The following is a 20,237-nucleotide window of genomic DNA, read 5'->3' on the forward strand; positions in this document are numbered from 1 at the left end:
TGTCACCTCTCCGTTGGCGTTGATCAAGGTAAAGTGGACCTGGCCTACGGGTCCCCAGTTGGACTGTGTCTCCCAGACTAGATCAGAGGGAGGATTGTGGTTTCGGCCAGCGTCAGCCGCCCAGATCTGATGCATGTAAAGGTCATTGAAATATTGAGCACCTTGTATCTGAGATCTTCCAGATAAGATTGATTACCGTGACACTCTCGTGGGCCTTCAGGATGAATTCTGCGGCAAACTTGAATACGATGGGAGCAGAAGATCCAATCTGGAGCTTCACCTGCCAGTTCCCCAAATTCTGATCCTAATAGTTGAAATTGATCTCAACAGGTTAGTCGTTACTGGAAAATGTGCAAATTTCGTAAGATGTTCCCCTGTGACACATCCACTGACCTCATCAACTGTATTGCGGAGTCTGACATATTTGCCGTACGAGTCCACTGTTAGGTTTTTACAGACAGTGTGAATAAATGTTAAGAGAAATGCACCAACGGACAAACCAAAAGTGAGGCAGAATATTGAGTCGTAACTTGCGCAAGGAGTGCAGTACAGACAGCTTACAATGCCCAGCTACACTAAAGTCTGCCTGCACTCTTGCTCTTTTTATTTGGGGAGACCCTGTCTACAAACATAGCAGAAACCGTTAGGGGAAAGGGGAAGCGCAAGGGTTTCTGCTTAGGTAAGAAACAAAAACGGCAGACGGTGCACTTGCGATATTGCGAAATAGAAAGGAGCAAACAGAGTTCAGTAAGTTCAAATGTGTTCAAGCGACCATATGAGCAGGAACCAGGGGCGCGCTTAGCGCCAGATCTTGAGGGTGTGAAGTGTGGAGTCAGCCACTTGACGAAGATTGACACATTGCCGTCGCTGACACATTGCCGTTGCAGGGCGTTGTTTTCTCTGCAGCTGCATCTCGCTGACCAAGATAGGACCTCACACTTCTGCTAATGTGGTTTTCTGTGGTGAATCATAAGAACAGCAAAGCAGAACAACGAACGCACGTACGCACTAATCTATCGGTAGATCATTTACTGTAATATGATAATATAGAAACAATAAGAGAACGCATGATAACATATATATACAATTTTCCAACAATTCCCCCCTGTATATCATAAGTTCTCAGAGACCCTCAAATCACCCAAAGGCTACTTCAAAAGATTTTCAGCCGCAGGATCACACGTCATAAGAACAAATTTACACTCGGGAGGCGATTGAAGCCAATCAGACAACGTCGGACTCAGGAAAAAAGTCGGACAGGTCCACAGCGGGGGTCTCATAAATGGAGTCAACGCTGGGGTGACACTTCAAGGGTTGAGGGAGCTCAAAGTCGTCCACAGGGAGCAACGGAAAAGTCTCAGCCGCCGGAGAGATAGCAGTTGCAATCAATTTATTAATTAGGGACCGGAGACACGGAATGCAACAACATCCACACAAGGTCAAAACAGCAGAAAAAACGGCGAGGGAGACGAGGACCGAGGAAACCAGGGAGCGGTACTTGCCGAACACATTCAGCCAGCTGTTCCAAACCTCCGTGGTCACACCACTGTGGTCCTTCATCTTCCCATTCAAGGTCCTCAAGCCCTCAAGGGCCAGGGACAGGCTTCCGCCAGCTGCAGTGTTATTTGGGATAAAAGTGCAGCATTGCTCACCGATCATGGCGCAGACACCGCCCTCCTTTGCGAGTAGCATGTCAAGGGCCATCCGGTTCTGGAAAGCCATGAGGGAAGTCGCGGCCAGCTGGGAGTGGACCGCCCTGAAACCCGCCTCAGTCCAATTTCCAAGCCTCTGCACGTTGTAGTGGATGTAATTGATCCTGTCAACATTTTTGTTAAGAGTACACCACCAGCATATGGAGGATTCGAAACCAGCTGCTATCTGGTCCACCAGCTTATACTCATCCGGCACACCTCTGGGAACTCCAATGGCATCTATATAGGTCGGATCCGCCACGCCTTGCCACTCGGCACTCCGCTTAGCCCTCGACCAAGATTGGGGCACAAAAGAATCAACAAAAACATCTAGCTCACGAGGAGTTGCGGGCATTAACAAAACGGGAAGCAAAAGGGTCACCAAAGCGCAAGTTCCAGAGCTATTAAGAGGGAGACTATCATAAAGTTTGTCAGTGTTGCACCAAAACCAAATATCACTACGAGCGATTGGTGAGAAAGAGGTAGCGACATCGAACAGGGAAGTGCACATAGGAGCAGGCAAAACGCCTAGGCTTATGCCAGTACCGGGCAACTTGACGCACGTGAAATTACCTTTAGCAACATCAGTAGAAAAAAGGGGTTTGGACTTCGTCAAGTAGGAAACGGGATAGACTTTGTCCCAACTGGAACAAGGATGAGCAGACGGAATGGAAGGGGTCAACATCAAAAAAATCGCACACTCAGGGACAACACTTGCGGGAATGATTTTCAAAAGGGGCCTCGGGCCCATACAAACAACGCAACTGGTGTTAGTCATATTTGCAGCTTGCTCGGCCATGAGGAGCCAATTGTTAGTTTGGCCGCTTATACCTGTGGAGGCCACAAAGTGACTGTCTGTATTGATGAGGGCCACGCTCGTAACCACTACCCCAGAGGCTTTGGTATGGTCGCTCAACACGGGACTGTCAGCGCCCCGCATTGTTTTGTTAACGCAAATCACAATAGGAAACTGGGGATCCTTCCCAGAGGACCAAGCCCACAACTGAAAACCCCAACAGGAAGTATTGAACAGGGTAGCGTGAGGGGGCCGAACCGTGTCATCAGGGAGTGTAACGGTCAAAAGAAGGCTAGAGCCCTGGTTTTTCAAAGTCATACGTTTAGCAAAGAATTGAGCCTCTTCACTGGAGCCAGGAGGCCAAAAACCTGGTACCTGCGAGGTGATAAGGGCGCTCCAATCTGATACTTCCGGGTTGCCAGTCAGATACCACCAGTGCCCAGGCCATTTGTCACCCGTAGTGAGATAGCCTCCTCGGATGCCTCTCAAACTCTTCAAGGGCACGGTGATAGTGGAAGTCGTGTTTGGGGCCACGGTGAACGCCAATGAATTTAGGTACGTGTCGGCTAAGCGCCATGGCACGCAGGGAATACCGTCATGAACGAGAGCAGGCGTGCAAATTTTAGAAAGGGACAAGATCTTACGTCTAATGGACGAGATGTCACGCCTATGTCTACGCGAGGCAACGTTGTTCCATGGACAATGTCGGTAACCAAAGGAACCATTGCGACTGTGCCCAGAATCGTCATCCGCCAAACAATGTTTGTAATACTCTTCAAGAGAAAAAACATCAGGTACATCAGTAACAGTGGAAACTTCAGGTGGACTGTCTGGAGACGCGTGTTTTATATAAACAGGGCCGATGCGCATATAGCACATTGCCCAAGCTATAATGAAACCACAGATGACAAAAACCCAAATGAATGCTTCCCAAGATTTGCAGCCATCCCGCACCTTCGCAAGACATTGTTCCAACGGCATTTTAACACCTAGTTTCAGATCTCCTCAGAGTCAACTCCCTGAGCTTCGGGTTGGTGTCTTGGAATGCTTCCGCTGGCTTTCGCGTCAACCCTGGATCTTGGCACCAGAGTCAGGCACTATTACCAGACTTTGCTCACCTTCCGTACTTAGGTTGGGTCTGCGGAGATCACCTTTTTACAGTGAGACAAATGAATCCACGTGTTGCGTTCGGCTATTTTTAAAGCGTTAGGTGTTGTGAGAAGCACTAAAAAGGGACCTTCCCACTTGGGCGAGTGCCAATTCTTCTTCTTGATGCTCCTGATTAAGACCCAGTCTCCTGGAACCACTTTGGGGTCCTCCTGCGGAGAGATGGGTTGATCAACAATGTTACTGGTCTGTTTTTTAACATGTTCCAACATTTTCCTCATGTAGTCGGCCAAAGTGGCCTCTTCCGGAACGTCCCAAATATTTTTAAACTGAGGAAGCCTGTACGGTCTTCCAAAGATGGTTTCATAGGGAGTTAACCCAGTCGTACTTGTAACATTTATGTACATTTTTACCAAATCTAGACACTGAGTCCATGGTCGTTTAGTTTCTTCCATGCATTTCTTTAGCCTATTTTTTATAGTACCATTAAAACGCTCAACCAAGCCAGCTGACTCTGGATGATAGGAACAATGGTTCTTTATATTTATGTGGAACATTTTCCCAATGTTTTGCACCACTTGATTAACAAAATGTTGACCATTGTCACTATAATTTTTTTCTGGAATACCATATCTTGGAATAATGTCTTTGCACAATGCTTTTGCTACTGTTAGTGCGTCCGCATGTCTGGTGGGAAAAACTTCTATCCATTTAGAAAACGCATCGATGATGACCAAACAATATTCTTTTCCTTCACTCTTGTTTAATTGGATGTAATCCATATGTATTGTGTGAAATGGATACAATGGAGTCGGAAATTTTCCTCTCCGAGGTCGCAAGTTACCTTGTGGATTGTGTTTAGCACAAATCAAACATGCTCTGCAAAATTGTTGCGAAAAACCTGCAAACCCGTATGCTGTGTAAATGGACTCAATCTGTTTCACCATACCCCCTGTCGAGACATGGGTGACCCCATGACTCGAAATAGCAGCCCACTTATACAAGTTCCGAGGCAAGACAGGCTTGCCCAGAGGTCACACAAAAAGGCCATTGTCATTTGTAATGGCGCCCCGTTTCTCCCAAGAAAGGCGCTCCTGGGAGGGGCTTTGAGATTGCATGTCAAGCAGCACGTCAGGAGAAACGTGTGACATGGAATCGTTATCAGTACAAGAAGAGAGGACATGGAGCACGCCTTCAGCGGCAGCCTTGGCAGACCTGTCAGCGAAGGCATTACCCAAAGAAACAGGATCAGTCCTGGTAGTATGAGCAGCACATTTGCAGACCGCCACCCTGGAGGGTAATTGGACAGCGTCCAAAAGTTGGGGAAGCAATGTCGAATGGGTGACGGGCTTGCCCGTAGATGTTACCATGCCACGGTTGCTCCATTGTTGAGCAAAAACGTGCACTGTGGCAAAGGCATACTGACTGTCAGTCCAAATGGTGACAGGCTTGTTCGTGAAAAGAATGCAAGCTTCGGTGAGAGCAATGAGTTCAGCGGCCTGCGCCGACATATGGGAAGGCAGTTTCACAGCTTTCAAAACCTCGTCAGCTGTAACGACAGCGTAACCAGAGAGGGTCACGCCAAGATCATTTTTCTTTGAAGATCCATCAACAAAAACCACGTGACCATCAGACAAGGGTGTGTCCTCTAGATCGGGTCGAGCCTTGGCCACTTGTTGAGCCGCCTCGACACAATCATGGAATTCACCGTCATCCGGAAGAGGAATGAGAGTAGCAGGATTGAGTGTTGTGCACCTCTCAACAGTCAGGTGCGGTTGGGAAAGCAAAGTAGCCATGCACGACAGGTGACGTGCAGGCGACAAAAAGGTCATGTTCGTTTGTAGCAAAAGAGCTGACACTGCATGTGGAACTTTCAGCGTCAAAGGATGAAACAACACAACACTGGCGCTGCTTTCCACAGCCATGGAGGCCGCCACCACGGTCCTCACGCATGGTGGGAGAGCGCAAGCAACACTATCCAATTTAGAAGAATAAAAGGCAATAGGGCGAAGTTTCAAGCCATGCGATTGCACCAAAACAGAGGTCATATAATGACCTTTGCAATCAACAGTCTGGACAAATGGTTTGTCATAATTGGGCAAAGCTAGAGTGGAGCTAGAGACCAATGCCTGCTTGATCAACACAAATGCATCCTCCGCTTCAGGAGTCCATTTAAGTGGAGTGGACATTGAGATGTCCTCAACATACATTAACTTAGACAGAGGAGCCACAATTTGGGCATAATCAGGCACCCAGCTCCTGCAATAACCAGCAAGACCCAGAAAAGACATCATTTGCTTTTTAGTGAGTGGTTTAGGGGCCTGCAAAATGGAAACTTTCCTGCTCTCAACTATAGTCCGACCCTGGGAACTAAGATTGTGTCCTAAGTATTTAACTTCCTCGGACCACAGTTGGAGCTTGTTTTTGCTGACCTTGTGGCCTTCTTTCGCCAGGTGATGTAACACCGCAAGTGTGTCCGTCTGACAAGAATCAAAATCAGGAGAAGCAATCAAAATGTCATCAACATAGAGCAAAATCTGACTTCCCTTTGGTGGGACAAATTTTGCCATGCTGGCCGCCATCACCTGCGAATAGATAGTTGGGCTTTCGCAGTACCCTTGGGGCAGTCTGGTAAAGGTGTACCTCGAGCCAGCATAAGTAAATGCAAACCAAAACTGGCTTTCTTCAGCAACAGGAACAGAGAAGAAAGCGTTGCTAATATCAATTACCGAGAATATCTTTGCATCAGGCGTTAATGAATTCAACAAGGTGTGTGGGTCAGGGACACAAGGTGCCCTCTGAATGACGGCACTGTTCACTGCTTGCAAATCTTGCACCATTCTCCACCCGACAGAAGGAGGCGCTTTCTTTACAGGAAAAATCGGAGTATTACAAGGAGAATCAGGACAGAGAATAATGACACCAGCTTTTAGTAAATCCGAAATAACAGGTGCGATGCCTTGCAGGGCATCGGGTTTCAATGGATACTGTCGCACACAAGGACGGTACTCAGTCTTAGGTCTAATGACAACAGGAAGTGCACCTTTCACCAACCCAACGTCAGAGGGCCCTGTTGACCAGAGTTCAGTCGGGACCTCAGCGAGGACCTGCTCATCTTCTGATGACAACACAAAATGTCAAGCTGAGGGTGCTTTCTCAGAACAAGTTTTAGCATGCACACCACAAGAAAGGAAAAAGATGTGGTTCAAGACACTTCTGAAAAGCTTGGTAGAAGGACTGTAAAGAACACCAGAACCATCTCGAGTCCAGTCAAGGGCAGCCAATCCGTCTTTGGCCATGAATCCCAAGCTTTGCCATGTGGATGAAAAAGGTCGGAACAAAGAGATATGGAGCGGGGTGGCCGTCTTGTGTAAATTTTCGATTCTAGAGGGAGCTGGCTGCATAACTACACAAGCGCGGCTTTCACCATCATGTAAGAGGAAAGCTGCTCTCAAGATGATAGGCGTAGCAGCCTTAAGCATGGTTTCGTAGTTTTGGTCAGGACCGGGCGTGTCCTTGTGCCACAAGGTCACGTGCAAGTCGTTTGGTTCCATTGCCTGCTCAGGGCATCGCAAAAGGCTTCTGGCCTGTGCCAAAAGAGGAGACCCAAATTGTCTCACCTCGGGGTCAATTAAATCCAATGAATAAAAATAATAACAATGAAATTGACCAAATATTTGTAATTGATGACGCCTTTTGACAACGATTTTGTCATCAAGAGATACTAGAGAAAGACCAAGAGCAGTGAGAGCATCTCTTCCAAGCAAGTTAACAGGGCAATTTGGCATCAGCAAGACAGGAATGCAACAACTTCCTCCTTCAGGGTCCCGTATCCAGACTGGATGAGACTGAGGAACTGGAGTTGTCATTCCATTTGCTGCTCTCACCCAAAAGGACCTCCCGCCTTCACGCACATCCGCAGGAATGTCGCGACAAGTAGTGATGCACGCTCCTGAATCACACAAAAAGGTTATGGGAGTACCATTCACAAACAAAGTTATCACAGGTTTCTCTACATTGTTCATCAACAAGTCCTGAATGTTCAAATCTGCATCAATAGGGGGAGCTGTTGTCAAAACAGCTCCTTCAGTTTCTTGCCGACTGTCGGTTAGTCATAAGGGAGGGTCAGCCTGGCCCTTATGAGGGTCCGGGCAATATTTTGCTATGTGGCCCTCTTTGCCACACGCCCAGCAGACAGGAGGCTGAGTGCTAGGTTGTTTCGGTTGACCAAGGCCGGGCAGGCCTGTCGGGCCATAACCGAGAGCACCATGCCGATAGCCTCCTCTGCCCTTGCCGCGGAAGTTTCCACGACCATGCTTCTTCTGGTAAGGTTCAAAGGTTTTGTTTTGATAAAATGCATCATGTGAGTTGTTATTTGCAAAAAAGATGGTAGCCACTTTCCCTTTTTCTTTTCCCTTTTTTAAATTAACAATTTTCTCAGCATGCATGGCATGATCAATAAATTGTGGCAGTGTGGAAGTAGGGAAAGTGATCATGTGTTTCGTAACCCAGTTTTGGATTGCTGGTCGCGAATTTGCATGTAAGGCATTTTTGAGTTGTTGGTTGTAAACCTCAGTTCCAGGTTCCAAGCCACTATTGGCTTTGAACACTTTTTCCAATCTGTGTCTATAATCTTCGAAAGACTCATCCTCTTTTTGTTTGGTCCGGCCAATATCTGTATAATTTGCTCTACGTTGAAATTTAGTTTTTATCCTGCCCAAGAGTTGTTCAATTTGATCTCTCAATGGCAGCCCATTATATTCTAATGGGCGGCCATTTTCATCAAAAGGATCCCAATTGCCCTTGACACTGGCCCAATCTTTGGTCAAGGTTGCCATAAAAACTTGTTGCACCTCATCCCCTCTTAAATTATAAGAAGCAATGAGTTGCATCATGTCAGTACAATATTGCTCAACATCCTCAGATGGCAATGCTATTCCCTCAGTGGCTGATTTTACATCAGCTTGTGTCCACGTTCTGTAGACTAAAATAGTGGGCCTTCCATCATCATGAGGGTTTGCCACTTGAATCATTGGGTAGGCTTCGGTTATTCCTGCGCCCATGTAGTTCGGGCTGCAGCCTGCCACGGGAGCCGACGGAGAGGGAGCTTCCGCTTTTACGCGGCTCCGCGTAACCATGGCGTGAGCGAAATCACTATATTTTGGAGGGTCATCTGCGTCCGGCAATTGTGGGTACAATTGCTTGCGCTCCACAGCACCTCTCCTAACAATTTGTTCATCTTTTTCATCTGAATCCACCCCCTCCTCGGGCACGGCTCTCAAGCGAGGCCGCGCTGCTGAGGTTTCATCATCCTCCGGTCTGTGCAACAGCAGGCTCTCTTTGGAGACGGATTTTTCTTCGCTCCCTTTGTTCTTCAATTTTTCTCTTATTTGTCCGCTTTTTCTTTTTTCTGCTTCCAATTCCCATTTCACTATTAAATGATACCCATCTTTATTCTTTTTATTTGCACCATGTTTGGCAATAATCGATTGTTTGAGTTTGTTTAATGAGTTCGCACTTAATTGACCATCGAAGTTATAATTTGTTATCCATTTATCGAGATATTTCACATTTTTAGGGTCGACCCATTCCATTAATTTCCAATCTTTGCATTTTAATTTATCTCGGGGTAAAGGGTTTCGTTTGCTGTTTATATTTCCCATGGTTTTTTATTTTCTAAATTTCGGAGTTGGCGGTTCGAATGGCACCTACAGTGTCCTAAAGCCAACTTTATTCACAGGACAGTGGTTAAATATTCGATGTGGAATAAGTCTCCTTTCACCTTCCCCGCAGGGGAGCGGAGAGTTCTCAGCCTCTGCACCTCACACAAAGCCACTGTTTACAATCCTGTGTTTTTATATAGAGGAGAGCTCAAATGAGATCACTCTCAATCAAACCGTACACAAACACACCACGCGCGTTTTTTCACCACTTTTAGGAATAACAGAGGAGTCCGCACCTCCTTGCGGAATTTAACTAACAATTAATCGCTAGGTTTAACTAACAATTAGTTAGGGGGCTCCGCACCGCCCGCGGAATTTAACTGTTCCTATTTTACTTGACAGGGTCTAGAATTCCCAAGGTTTTAGTGACTTCTTCGTCACTTGTTCACTTTAAGTGACCTCTTGCCACCGCTCATTCATTCCTTTTAGTAGAATCAATATTCCTACTCACAGTCCGCTGGTTCTTTTCCTCGGGTGATTTCGGCAGTCCTCCCGGCGTCCAGCCGAACCGCTCGAGGCAGTCCCGTCAAAGGGCTTTTGTTTACCTTGGCCAAGGATTTTTTCCTGCGTCGAGAAGTCCCGCCGGAGCCGCAAGGACATGTAGAAATCCCGGACGAGCCCCCAATTTCTGTTAGGTTTTTACAGACAGTGTGAATAAATGTTAAGAGAAATGCACCAACGGACAAACCAAAAGTGAGGCAGAATATTGAGTCGTAACTTGCGCAAGGAGTGCAGTACAGACAGCTTACAATGCCCAGCTACACTAAAGTCTGCCTGCACTCTTGCTCTTTTTATTTGGGGAGACCCTGTCTACAAACATAGCAGAAACCGTTAGGGGAAAGGGGAAGCGCAAGGGTTTCTGCTTAGGTAAGAAACAAAAACGGCAGACGGTGCACTTGCGATATTGCGAAATAGAAAGGAGCAAACAGAGTTCAGTAAGTTCAAATGTGTTCAAGCGACCATATGAGCAGGAACCAGGGGCGCGCTTAGCGCCAGATCTTGAGGGTGTGAAGTGTGGAGTCAGCCACTTGACGAAGATTGACACATTGCCGTCGCTGACACATTGCCGTTGCAGGGCGTTGTTTTCTCTGCAGCTGCATCTCGCTGACCAAGATAGGACCTCACACTTCTGCTAATGTGGTTTTCTGTGGTGAATCATAAGAACAGCAAAGCAGAACAACGAACGCACGTACGCACTAATCTATCGGTAGATCATTTACTGTAATATGATAATATAGAAACAATAAGAGAACGCATGATAACATATATATACAATTTTCCAACATCCACCTCATCCAGAGTGACCTGCTGCTCATCCACAGTGACCTGCTGCTCATCCACAGTGACCTGCTGGGCGATTTTAGGACGAGGCACATTGCATCCGCCCGAGCTCAAACCCTCGCTGTCCTTCGGACGTTTCCTCTTTTTGCTGGCCGACATGGTTTGGCGTACCCTGGGGACAAACGTGGAGACATTAATTGCTATGAGAGCAAACGTTGTGGTATGTTCTAAAGCTGTAAAAAGACCTCTCCTCCTTGTTCTGGGTCCGCTCCCTCTCTGTAGACAGAGCCTCCTCCAGATCTTTCACTTTTTGGCCGGCTTCCAACTCCACCATGCGAGACTCGTGCTGGCTTTGGACCATGCGCAAGTCCTACGTGAGACGTGAGAATGACTCAGCTTTATTTTCATTAATTAAATAAGCGATAGTGATGGTAATTACCGACCGCGGAATGCAGCTTCTTTTCAAACTCCAGCTCATCTTTAAGGATTTGAATGTGATGCGACTTCCTGAGCAAAAACAGTATTAAACCCTCGACGCAGTCAAATGCGCTATTTATATTGATGTGCGACTATGGGATGGTTAACTGAAAGTCCAATTGAGCTGCAATTAGTCACGAGGAGGATTTTCCTTGGGGTGTGGCCCCAGCAGCAAAGCAATTATGTCAGCACTAATATCCACTATCCATTTTGTTGTTGGCATATTTTTGATAAAATCGCCGGGCGGGCCTCACCTTGCTTCCAGCTCGTCAAAATCAATCTTCAGCTTGGACAACTTCACCTGCAGACGTTCACGCTCTGTGGCCTCTGAGTCCAGAGCCGCACGGGCTTTCGCCAGATTGGATTCTTTCTTCGTGTCCCTGTGATGACAGATATACACATAAACTGAGAATATGGTATATTTCGGGCAGTCGGAGAAATCAGCGTGAACAAACAAATACATACAGCTGAGTTAAAAAAACACCAGAACAATCAAGTCAAGTCAAGTTTATTTGTATAGCCCTAAATCACAAGCAGTTTCAAAGGGCTTCACATAGACAGAAATTGACAATTATTCTCAAAGCATCCCCTGATCTTAAGCTCCCAAAAGGGCAAGGAAAAACTTAAAAACCCCTACCAGGGGAAAATGAGAAACCTTGAGAAGGGACCACAGATGGAAGGATCCCCCTTTCAGGATCACCAGGTTGAAATGGATGCAGAGAGGGCACAAATGATACAACATGAAAATCAATTAAATAAAAAGTGGATGTCCATGTCATAGCAGAGGGCTGCCGAAGGAGCCCTCAATTGTCCTGGCAGTGTCTTCGAGGAGGTTGAGCTGCAGTTCCCCCATCCTGAATTGGCCCACGAGAATCCAGATAGCCGCTGTCAGCATGGGTGCCACCTAACCACCTCCCCGGCCGGGGAGGGGGGAGGGAGGGGGTGGAGAGGGAGAGAAAACAAACTCCAGCCGAATCGGCCACTACAGGTTAGTTAAAGGCCATGTCATAGAAATGTGTCTTTAAACGTGTCTTAAATGTTTCTACTGAGGTAGCAGTCCTAATATCCATTGGTAGGGCATTCCAAAGCTCTGGAGCCCGAATAGAAAATGCTCTAGAGCCTGCAGACATTTTCTTGGCCCTCGGTGTCGCTAAAAGGGTAGCGTTTTGCGAACGAAGGTTACGAGACGGAACATAAGGAACAACTAGGTCGACGAGATATGAAGGCGCTAAGCCATGCAGCGATTTATAGGTTAGTAGAAGAACCTTGAAGTCATATCTTAAATGGACCGGGAGCCAATGTAAGTTGGCTAGTATTATCACCATGACAATTGGGAACACACAGAAAGAAAATAAATAACTGGAACATCACTCAAACACCGGTGATCCCATCGTGAGTCCCACATATGGGATGGTTAACTGAAAGTCCAATTGAGCTGCAATTAGTCACGAGGAGGATTTTCCTTGGGGTGTGGCCCCAGCAGCAAAGCAATTGTGTCAGCACTAATATCCACTATCCATTTTGTTGTTGGCATATTTTTGATAAAATGGCCGGGCGGGCCTCACCTTGCTTCCAGCTCGTCAAAATCAATCTTCAGCTTGGACAACTTCACCTGCAGACGTTCACGCTCTGTGGCCTCTGAGTCCAGAGCCGCACGGGCTTTCGCCAGATCGGATTCTTTCTTCGTGTCCCTGAGATGACAGATATACACATAAACTGAGAATATGGAAAATTTCGGGCAGTCGGAGAAATCAGCGTGAACAAACAAATACATACAGCCGAGTTAAAAAAACACCAGAACAATCACCATGACAATTGCGAACACACAGAAAGAAAATAAATAACTGGAACATCACTCAAACACCGGTGATCCCAACATCACCACAACAAATTCAATGTCGGTCACACCCTGAACGTATTTCTTTTCCTGGGCCGCGATGTGACTTTTGACACAAATACCTACGCCGCCACCACGTTTTGTAGCCAAGTCAGGACAGTTTGTGTAAGAATCACTTCGGTTCCTGCAAAACATCGTGTAGCCTTCCAAGCAAGCACGTCCATCGGCCACTGATCCTTGGAGGTGTGTCTCTGTGAAGCACAAAACATCAGCGAAAATTAGTTCGTGATGAGACACGATATCTTGCACGTGACAAGACAGCCCTTCGGTCTTATGATGGACGACAACCAGGTGATTTGCCCGATCTACCGACGGCATCACGTGAAGGAGGGGCATGACGCTCTCCAAAGAATCCTCTGCCATCTCAGCAAGAGCAGCAGTGATTTGTGGATTTGCATGAAGCCTTCTCTCATCCATATGCAGAATATGCAGACCACTGAGCGAAGTCACTCTACTCAGAGCTACGTACCCCATGCCGTGTTCGAAAACACCTTTCAGCGAAACTGCAGCCTGTGACGTTGTCATGCCTTGTACCTTGTGGATCGTGCAGGCAAAAGCAAGCTTGATGGGAAACTGTCGGCGCGTCACTCCAGCCTTGTTCAGCTTCTCCTCCAGTCTGTCAATGTACACGGGGTTAGCAGCACGCGCTGTGTTACTCACATGATCGAGTTCCAAGCCAAGTTTCTGGACACGGGCTTCATTTGGATAGTTCACCAATTTGACAACTTTTGCAAACATCCCGTTGCACAGACCTGATTGAACATCAACGTTCCGTGTGATCATAACACGAGCACCCAAGGCAACTTTGATTGAGTCCGGGAGCTCATTCTTAGCGCCTTGCACAGGGGAAGCTTGCCTTGCCATTCTGCCAGTTCCTTTGTCTTTCTTGTAGTCATCCGCGTCAATCTGCACAATGTCCTTATGAAACAGTTCCAGCATCGCAGAGTTATGGCCATCCACCTGTTTATTGGTGGCAAAAACATGCAGAATATGCTTTGGACACATTTCTGGGGAAGTGTACCTCGTGGCAAGGAGAGCTCTGTTTATTTCCGACAGTTCATCTGACTTTTCTTTGACGCGGAGTCGGTTTAGCAGTTCGGCAAAGGCGACATCGTCTTTCTGCCTCATGATGGCGGTGAGCGTGATCTTTTTGAAGTCGTCACGCCAGTGGTCCAGCCGCGTAGGATCGTACACGCACAGAGGTTTGGACTGTCTCACGAGAGGGAGCTGAAAGAAATCTCCAACAGCAAGAACAGACATGCCACCGAAAGGTAAATTAATTCCTTTGATTTGTTTCAACCTGGCATTCACGTAGGCAAAGAGGTCTTTCGACACCATGGAAATCTCATTGATGATGAGTATTTCGGCGATGGACAGCTCGGCTCTGACTTCGTCCAGTTTATTGCCCAGCCCGTGGTACGGGGGTTTGAGACTTCTCGGCAGTTTGAGTAGACAATGCAACGTTGCCCCGGAAATGTTGAACGCCGCCGTGCCAGTGAAAGCTGCGAGAACAACCGTTTGCTTGGAAATGTCGGCCTCCTCAGCCAGTCGTGGTAGTCTCTGCAGTATTTTGGTAGCCTCTGCGTAGATACACTTGATCAGATGCGATTTGCCAGTCCCGGCGCCACCGTTGATGTGGTAGAAGAACTGCTCAATGGGCTTTGAGCTACACACACGTTTTATGCACCAATCTCTGACCTTGTAGAAGACGGACGCTTGCTTTTGGTTCAGGTTACGATACATGTCGCGTAACACTGCGGGATCGATGGCTGCAGCCTCTGTCACGATGGACATTTGCGTTGTTTTGGACCTGACGTTATAGTCCGGGACATTTTCCTCCACGTTGTCGTTCGGTTCATCTCTCGCGTTCATTTCCTCAACGCATTCGAGTCTTTGCAACTCACTCTCGGGAGCCAGGTGGCACCATTCGTTTATGACGAGCCCACTCTCCTCCACCTCTTGGATGGCGTTGTCAATGTCTCGACTGTATTTCTCATACCTTTCTCTGTTCCTTCTGACAATTTGGCACACGCGCTCCACAGAGTCGTTATACGGTAACTGTACACAGGCGTTATCATGAAACAACTGATAGGAAGGACAGCGTTCAGATTTTAATTGGCAATCAGCACGATGAGGCAGGTACAGCTTGAGCAAGGAGCAGTAATATTAGTAATATTAGTACTAGTACCACGGCCCCACGTCAGATTCGGATCCAAAGTATGCAACTCGCAAAGAAGATTTCAACCTTGCCTCCTGAATTACCGTTTTTTTCCGTGTATAGTGCGCCCCCATGTATAATACGCACCCTAAAAATGGCATGCTGATGCTGAAAAAAAGCCTGTACCCATGTATAATACGCACCCAATTTTTATGAATTTTTTTTTATGATTTTTTTTTTTTTTTTTTAAGTCCCAATGATCGTCACACACGCAGGGAGGCAATGGGTCCCATTTCTATAGTCTTTGGTATGGTCTTAACTAGGCTGGATATAATCTTTTTTGTTGGCGTTGATTTCTCCGACTGCCCATAAACGCACCACCGCGCTCCATGCACGCACGGGAAAGAGGCGTGCGGACGTGAAAAAGGCGGCTCTGTATGGGAGAGACGTTGAAGAGGAATAAAAACACCCTTGGAAACCAAAACTTGGTGATTTCAAGTTTCATTTCGAGGGACATTTGTCACGTCTCGTCCCCAGTTTTGCTATGTGTCTAGGTTGCCATAGTTTCTGTTCGCGTCGCCCCTCTCTTCCTGTGTCACCTCAATCGATGTAACGTGTTTTGTATTTAAGTCCTGTCTGCCCCTCGCTCACCGTCGGATCATTGCATGTGTTACTGTCATGATGTCTGTTTGCTTTCTGTTCCTGTCTTTGGTAATGTCACCCTGTCTTTTTGTTCCACGACTTTGTCGGTCAGTCCTGTTGTTGGTTTGGTTTTCTAAAAAAAAAAAAAAAAAAAATTAAAAAAAAAAAATCAAAAATTTTTTGTACCCATGTATAATGCGCACCCCAGATTTTAGGACAATAAATTCGTTAAATTTTGCGCACTATACACGGAAAAAACGGTAATATTCAGGAGACAAGGTTCAAATCAGGCAATATATGATCAATAACATTATTGGAATTGTTCTTTTTTTTTTTTTTTTTTGCAGATTAAAAAGAATGGCAACATTTTTTATTTTTTCACAAGTGGATTTAAATGGCCAATGAGGGGCATTGAACTCCAACATGTCAAGTGCTGCAATGTTCCAACTGCAGACAGAATAATAGAAAATATGAACTGTTTTTGTCTTTCAGACATTAACCCGCTCAATTATTCTCCAAAGAATAACGTAAAGCTCTAAACTAGCATCAAATAAAGTTGATCAGAGCTTGTCGCGGGTGAGAGGCGCCGCCGTGTGGTCACATAAGCAAACTACATGTTAAGATAAAAATAAAGTACAGTGCCGCACTGCACTATAGTGCAATAAAATTAAGTAAAATAAAACAAATGTAACTTAAAATGTAAAACCTAAACACATGATAAAAGCTAACTAAACCCAAACGTTGAGATTGAGTCTTAAGTTCGAACTGGTACGTCTTCTTGAAATGACCTTAATACCTTTGTTTTGACGTCTTGCAGTAGCCGCAATGTTAAACAGTTGCTAAATTCGAAAAATAGGACAAAAATGAATTCAATGATCGCTTGGGTGTAGAAATGAAACATTGCCGAAGCAGGAGTAAAACAACTCTGATAGAAAGCAAGTAAAAGTGTCAAACAGCTTAAAGATATAAAGAAAAGCGTTTGCAGAGTCTAAACCATATGTGTGTCAAACTCAAGGCCCGCGAGATCATTTTATATTATTGTTACTAATGGCCCGACGATATGAAGCGATGATAACACAATAAACTACAGATCCCATAATGCAGTGCTTTCGCTGCCTTGCTGAGCGTTTTTCCGCGGCAATCAGGACAAGTGCTTGTTGCTGCAAGTTATTGCGGAGCTAGCCCCTCATGATGCCGAAGAGAAAAGTTGATTCTGAAAACAAAGCCTTTAAAAAGGTTGAGTATATGTTTACTGACATTGCCGGTAAGCCCGTTTGTCTCATGTGTGGCGCTAATGTGGCTGTATTGAAAGATTTTAATCTAAGACGGCACTATGAAACAAAACATCTGGATAACCTGAAAGACCTGAATGCAGAGCAGAATGACAGAAGGTAGAAGAGTTAAAGAAAAGGTAAAGAAGAAGCTGATATTCCAGCAGACGTTTTTCACCCGTTCAAAATCACAAAGTGAAGCTGCTGTGAAAGCGAATTTTATCGTGGCAGAGGAGATCGCCAAAGCAGGTTGTTATTGCTGAAAAGCACAAATTGGTGGAGAAGAAAGATCTCAGCAACCTCGACGATAGGGGTGTAAATCGCGGGTTTTGTCACGATACGATATAATATCGATATAAAGAACTACGATACGATATTTGCCAATATCTTAAAGCCTGCTGCGATTCATTCACGATATATCGCGATATAGTCCTCTACGATCGATGTATACATTTTTTTTAATAAAAACTATAGAACAATATCCTGATTTATAACAATTCATACGCAAAATCAACAAGGTACTGCAAACTCTTTATTTAGGAAATTACAAGAGTATTGTAGTATACAAATTGCTTACTTTAACACTGAACTTTGATGTCGTGTTTTTTCTTTAAATGTGCGGCGAGATTTGTGCTCCCTGAATATTTGATCACCGCATGGCAGGATTTACAAACTGCACGTGTCTTGTTCGTTGAGCCATCTTTTCTTTGGAATCCAAAGTGCTTCCAAACGAATGACTTGAAGCCTAAAGGGGAGCCAATTTCCTCGTCTTTTTGGACACTAGCCATAGCACCAGCCCAGGAGCCGCGTACTAGTTGTCGACTCCCCTTTCACGTGCAGCAACGCCGCGCACTGCTCCAGGGCTCGAAACTAACGATTGCCCGATTGCCCGGGGCAAGTAGCGATGGCAGACGGGCAAGTAGAATTTTTTCCTCACTTGCCCGAACTTGCCCTGCCATAATACCATGTTTTCAAGCTGTAAAAAGACGATTTTGTGCATAATTTCTCGCAACTTCTGCCGCTTCTGGTCCGACATTTTGTTTTCTAGGGAGCGGTTAGTTTCTCGTGTAAGTCTGCAATACATTGATAACGGCAAAGCGCTTCGTAATTAAATGCATGCTCTCTCACCCGTCCCTGGCTCTTCTGCGCCTGCGCACCAGCAGAGCTTGTTTCCGGTTGGCGGATACGAAGGCATATGAAGGCAAAACTTATAGTGTTGTCTTTTTTATTGCAAAAATGTGTCGGGCAAGTAAAAATCCACTCCAAAAAAATTCGGGCAAGTAAAATTTTGTTTCGGGCAAGTAAAATTTTCTCCAATTTGCCCGAGGGCAACTTGGGCAAAAAATAAGCTTCGAGCCCTGTGCTCTCTGCTCCCGGAAAGAGGAAGCAAGCAACAATGAACTGGATTTCAAAATAAAGTCGCGTCTAATGTCCGAGGTCAAACACGGCGATATAAATCGATGTTTACCTTTAGCATCGATGCCAATAAATCGTAGAGCATTATATGGATTAATCGATGTGTATCGATGTATCGTTACACCCCTACTCAACGACCGTCTGCAGCTGGAGGTGAGCAAGCTGAGGGAGGAAACTCCACACAGGTAGGGCCAGAGGTGGAATCGAACCAGCACCCACCTAACTGTGAGGCGGACGTGCTACCCAGTGCCCCACCGAGCCGCCCTTAGGATCCATCCGTTGCATAGTTTCTTTGAACCATTGCAAAGAGTGAGTTGTTTTTTTTTATGTGTATTTACAAAGGAACCTTTGTTTGACTTTGAAGAAACCTCTATGCAGTTTCTTTGATAAGTGCAATCAGGCATTGGTGTAATGCATGACACTGAGTCTTTCCTGGATCAGCAGAAGCAAGCTCGAGACGGCGACCCCAGAAAACATTCCTCAAGGTGCAAACAACGCCCTCTCCCAGGAGGTGGAAGATCTCCGCAAGCTCAACGACCTTCTGGGCATTTACGTCGACAACGCCCGTTCCCGGGAAGTGGGGAACGCCGGCTTGCTTTTGCGCATCACTGAATCCGAAACAGAGGTGTCCCGGCAGCTGACGGGCCTGAAGGCCGTTTTCGAGACGGAGCTGGCGGATGCCCGTGCGACTCTGGACTCTGAGGCCAAAGAGCGTGCACGTCTGGAGCTGGAGGTGAGCAAGCTGAGGGAGGAAATCAAGGAGCTGAAAGCAAGGTGAGGCCCGGCCATTTTATCAAAAATATGCCAACAACAAAATGGATGCTGGATATTAGTGCTGACATAATTGCTTTGCTGCTGGGGCCACACCCCAAGGAAAATCCTCCTCGTGACTAATTGCAGCTCAACATTGGACTTCCAGTTAACCATCCCATAGTCCAGGGGCGGGCAAACTTTTTGACTTGCGGGCCGAATTGGGTTGCATCATAGTCTGGAGTAAAATTTGTTGTGGTAATTCTTAGGATAGAGCCGAGGTGTCGGTCCATTAACCTAGATCTGTGACTGGCTTTGTTGACGTTCATGTGGCTGAACGTCACGTCGCGTACGTCGAGCCAAATTGGCCACTCTCTTTTAAACACTCGGCACTGTGTCCACCTTGCTTTTTCTTGGGCGACTCATTTTAATAGAAGGATTCCAGGGGAAGGTTTGTGGGTGGCTTTAGCGTAAAACTGTATCTGAAAACTCAGCACGCGAATTACGAGAATATTGACGTCACAGCCTACACTCAAAATTCGGCACTGATAGATGAAATGACTACGTACTACTGAGTACGCACATGTACTTGTGAGTGTGCACCGAGCTTTCTGACGGCTCCCGGGAGTAAATGCGCGGGCGGGCGGGCGCTTTCCCATCTACTGGGGAAACATAGTAATTGTAGGGAAAATGACCCCCCCAAACATTTATAATACACTTTATTCAGGTTTGGCGGGCCGGATTAAACGGCCCCGTGGGCCGGATGTGGCCCGCGGGCCGTAGTTTGCCCATGTCTGCCATAGTCGCATATCAACATAAATAGCACATTTGACTGCGTCCATCCATTTTCCATATTCCCAGTTTATTACACGATTATCATCACTATCGCTTATTTTTAATTCATGAGAATAAAGCTGAGTCATTCTCACGTCTCACGTAGGAGTTGCGCAAGGTCAAACGCCGGCACGAGTCTCGCATGGTGGAGTTTGAAAACGCCCCCCAGGAAGATTATGAAAGTAAACTGCCCG

General features: G+C 46.3%; 1 protein-coding gene across 1 annotated transcript; it reads right to left on the reverse strand.

Moving 5' to 3' along the window:
• Positions 1–518: 518 nt before the first annotated feature.
• LOC133147121 (uncharacterized) lies at positions 519–10,555 on the reverse strand. The gene is made up of 2 exons (XM_061271209.1): positions 9,769–10,555; positions 519–3,806 (listed from the first exon to the last, which is right to left on the reverse strand). The coding sequence occupies exon 2, from the start codon at positions 3,466–3,468 to the stop codon at positions 1,225–1,227; it is 2,244 nt and encodes a 747-aa protein (XP_061127193.1). The 5' UTR covers positions 3,469–3,806; positions 9,769–10,555; the 3' UTR covers positions 519–1,224.
• Positions 10,556–20,237: the final 9,682 nt, after the last annotated feature.

This window comes from Syngnathus typhle, unplaced genomic scaffold (genome assembly GCF_033458585.1).
Source record: "Syngnathus typhle isolate RoL2023-S1 ecotype Sweden unplaced genomic scaffold, RoL_Styp_1.0 HiC_scaffold_32, whole genome shotgun sequence".
Lineage (NCBI taxonomy): Eukaryota > Metazoa > Chordata > Actinopteri > Syngnathiformes > Syngnathidae > Syngnathus > Syngnathus typhle.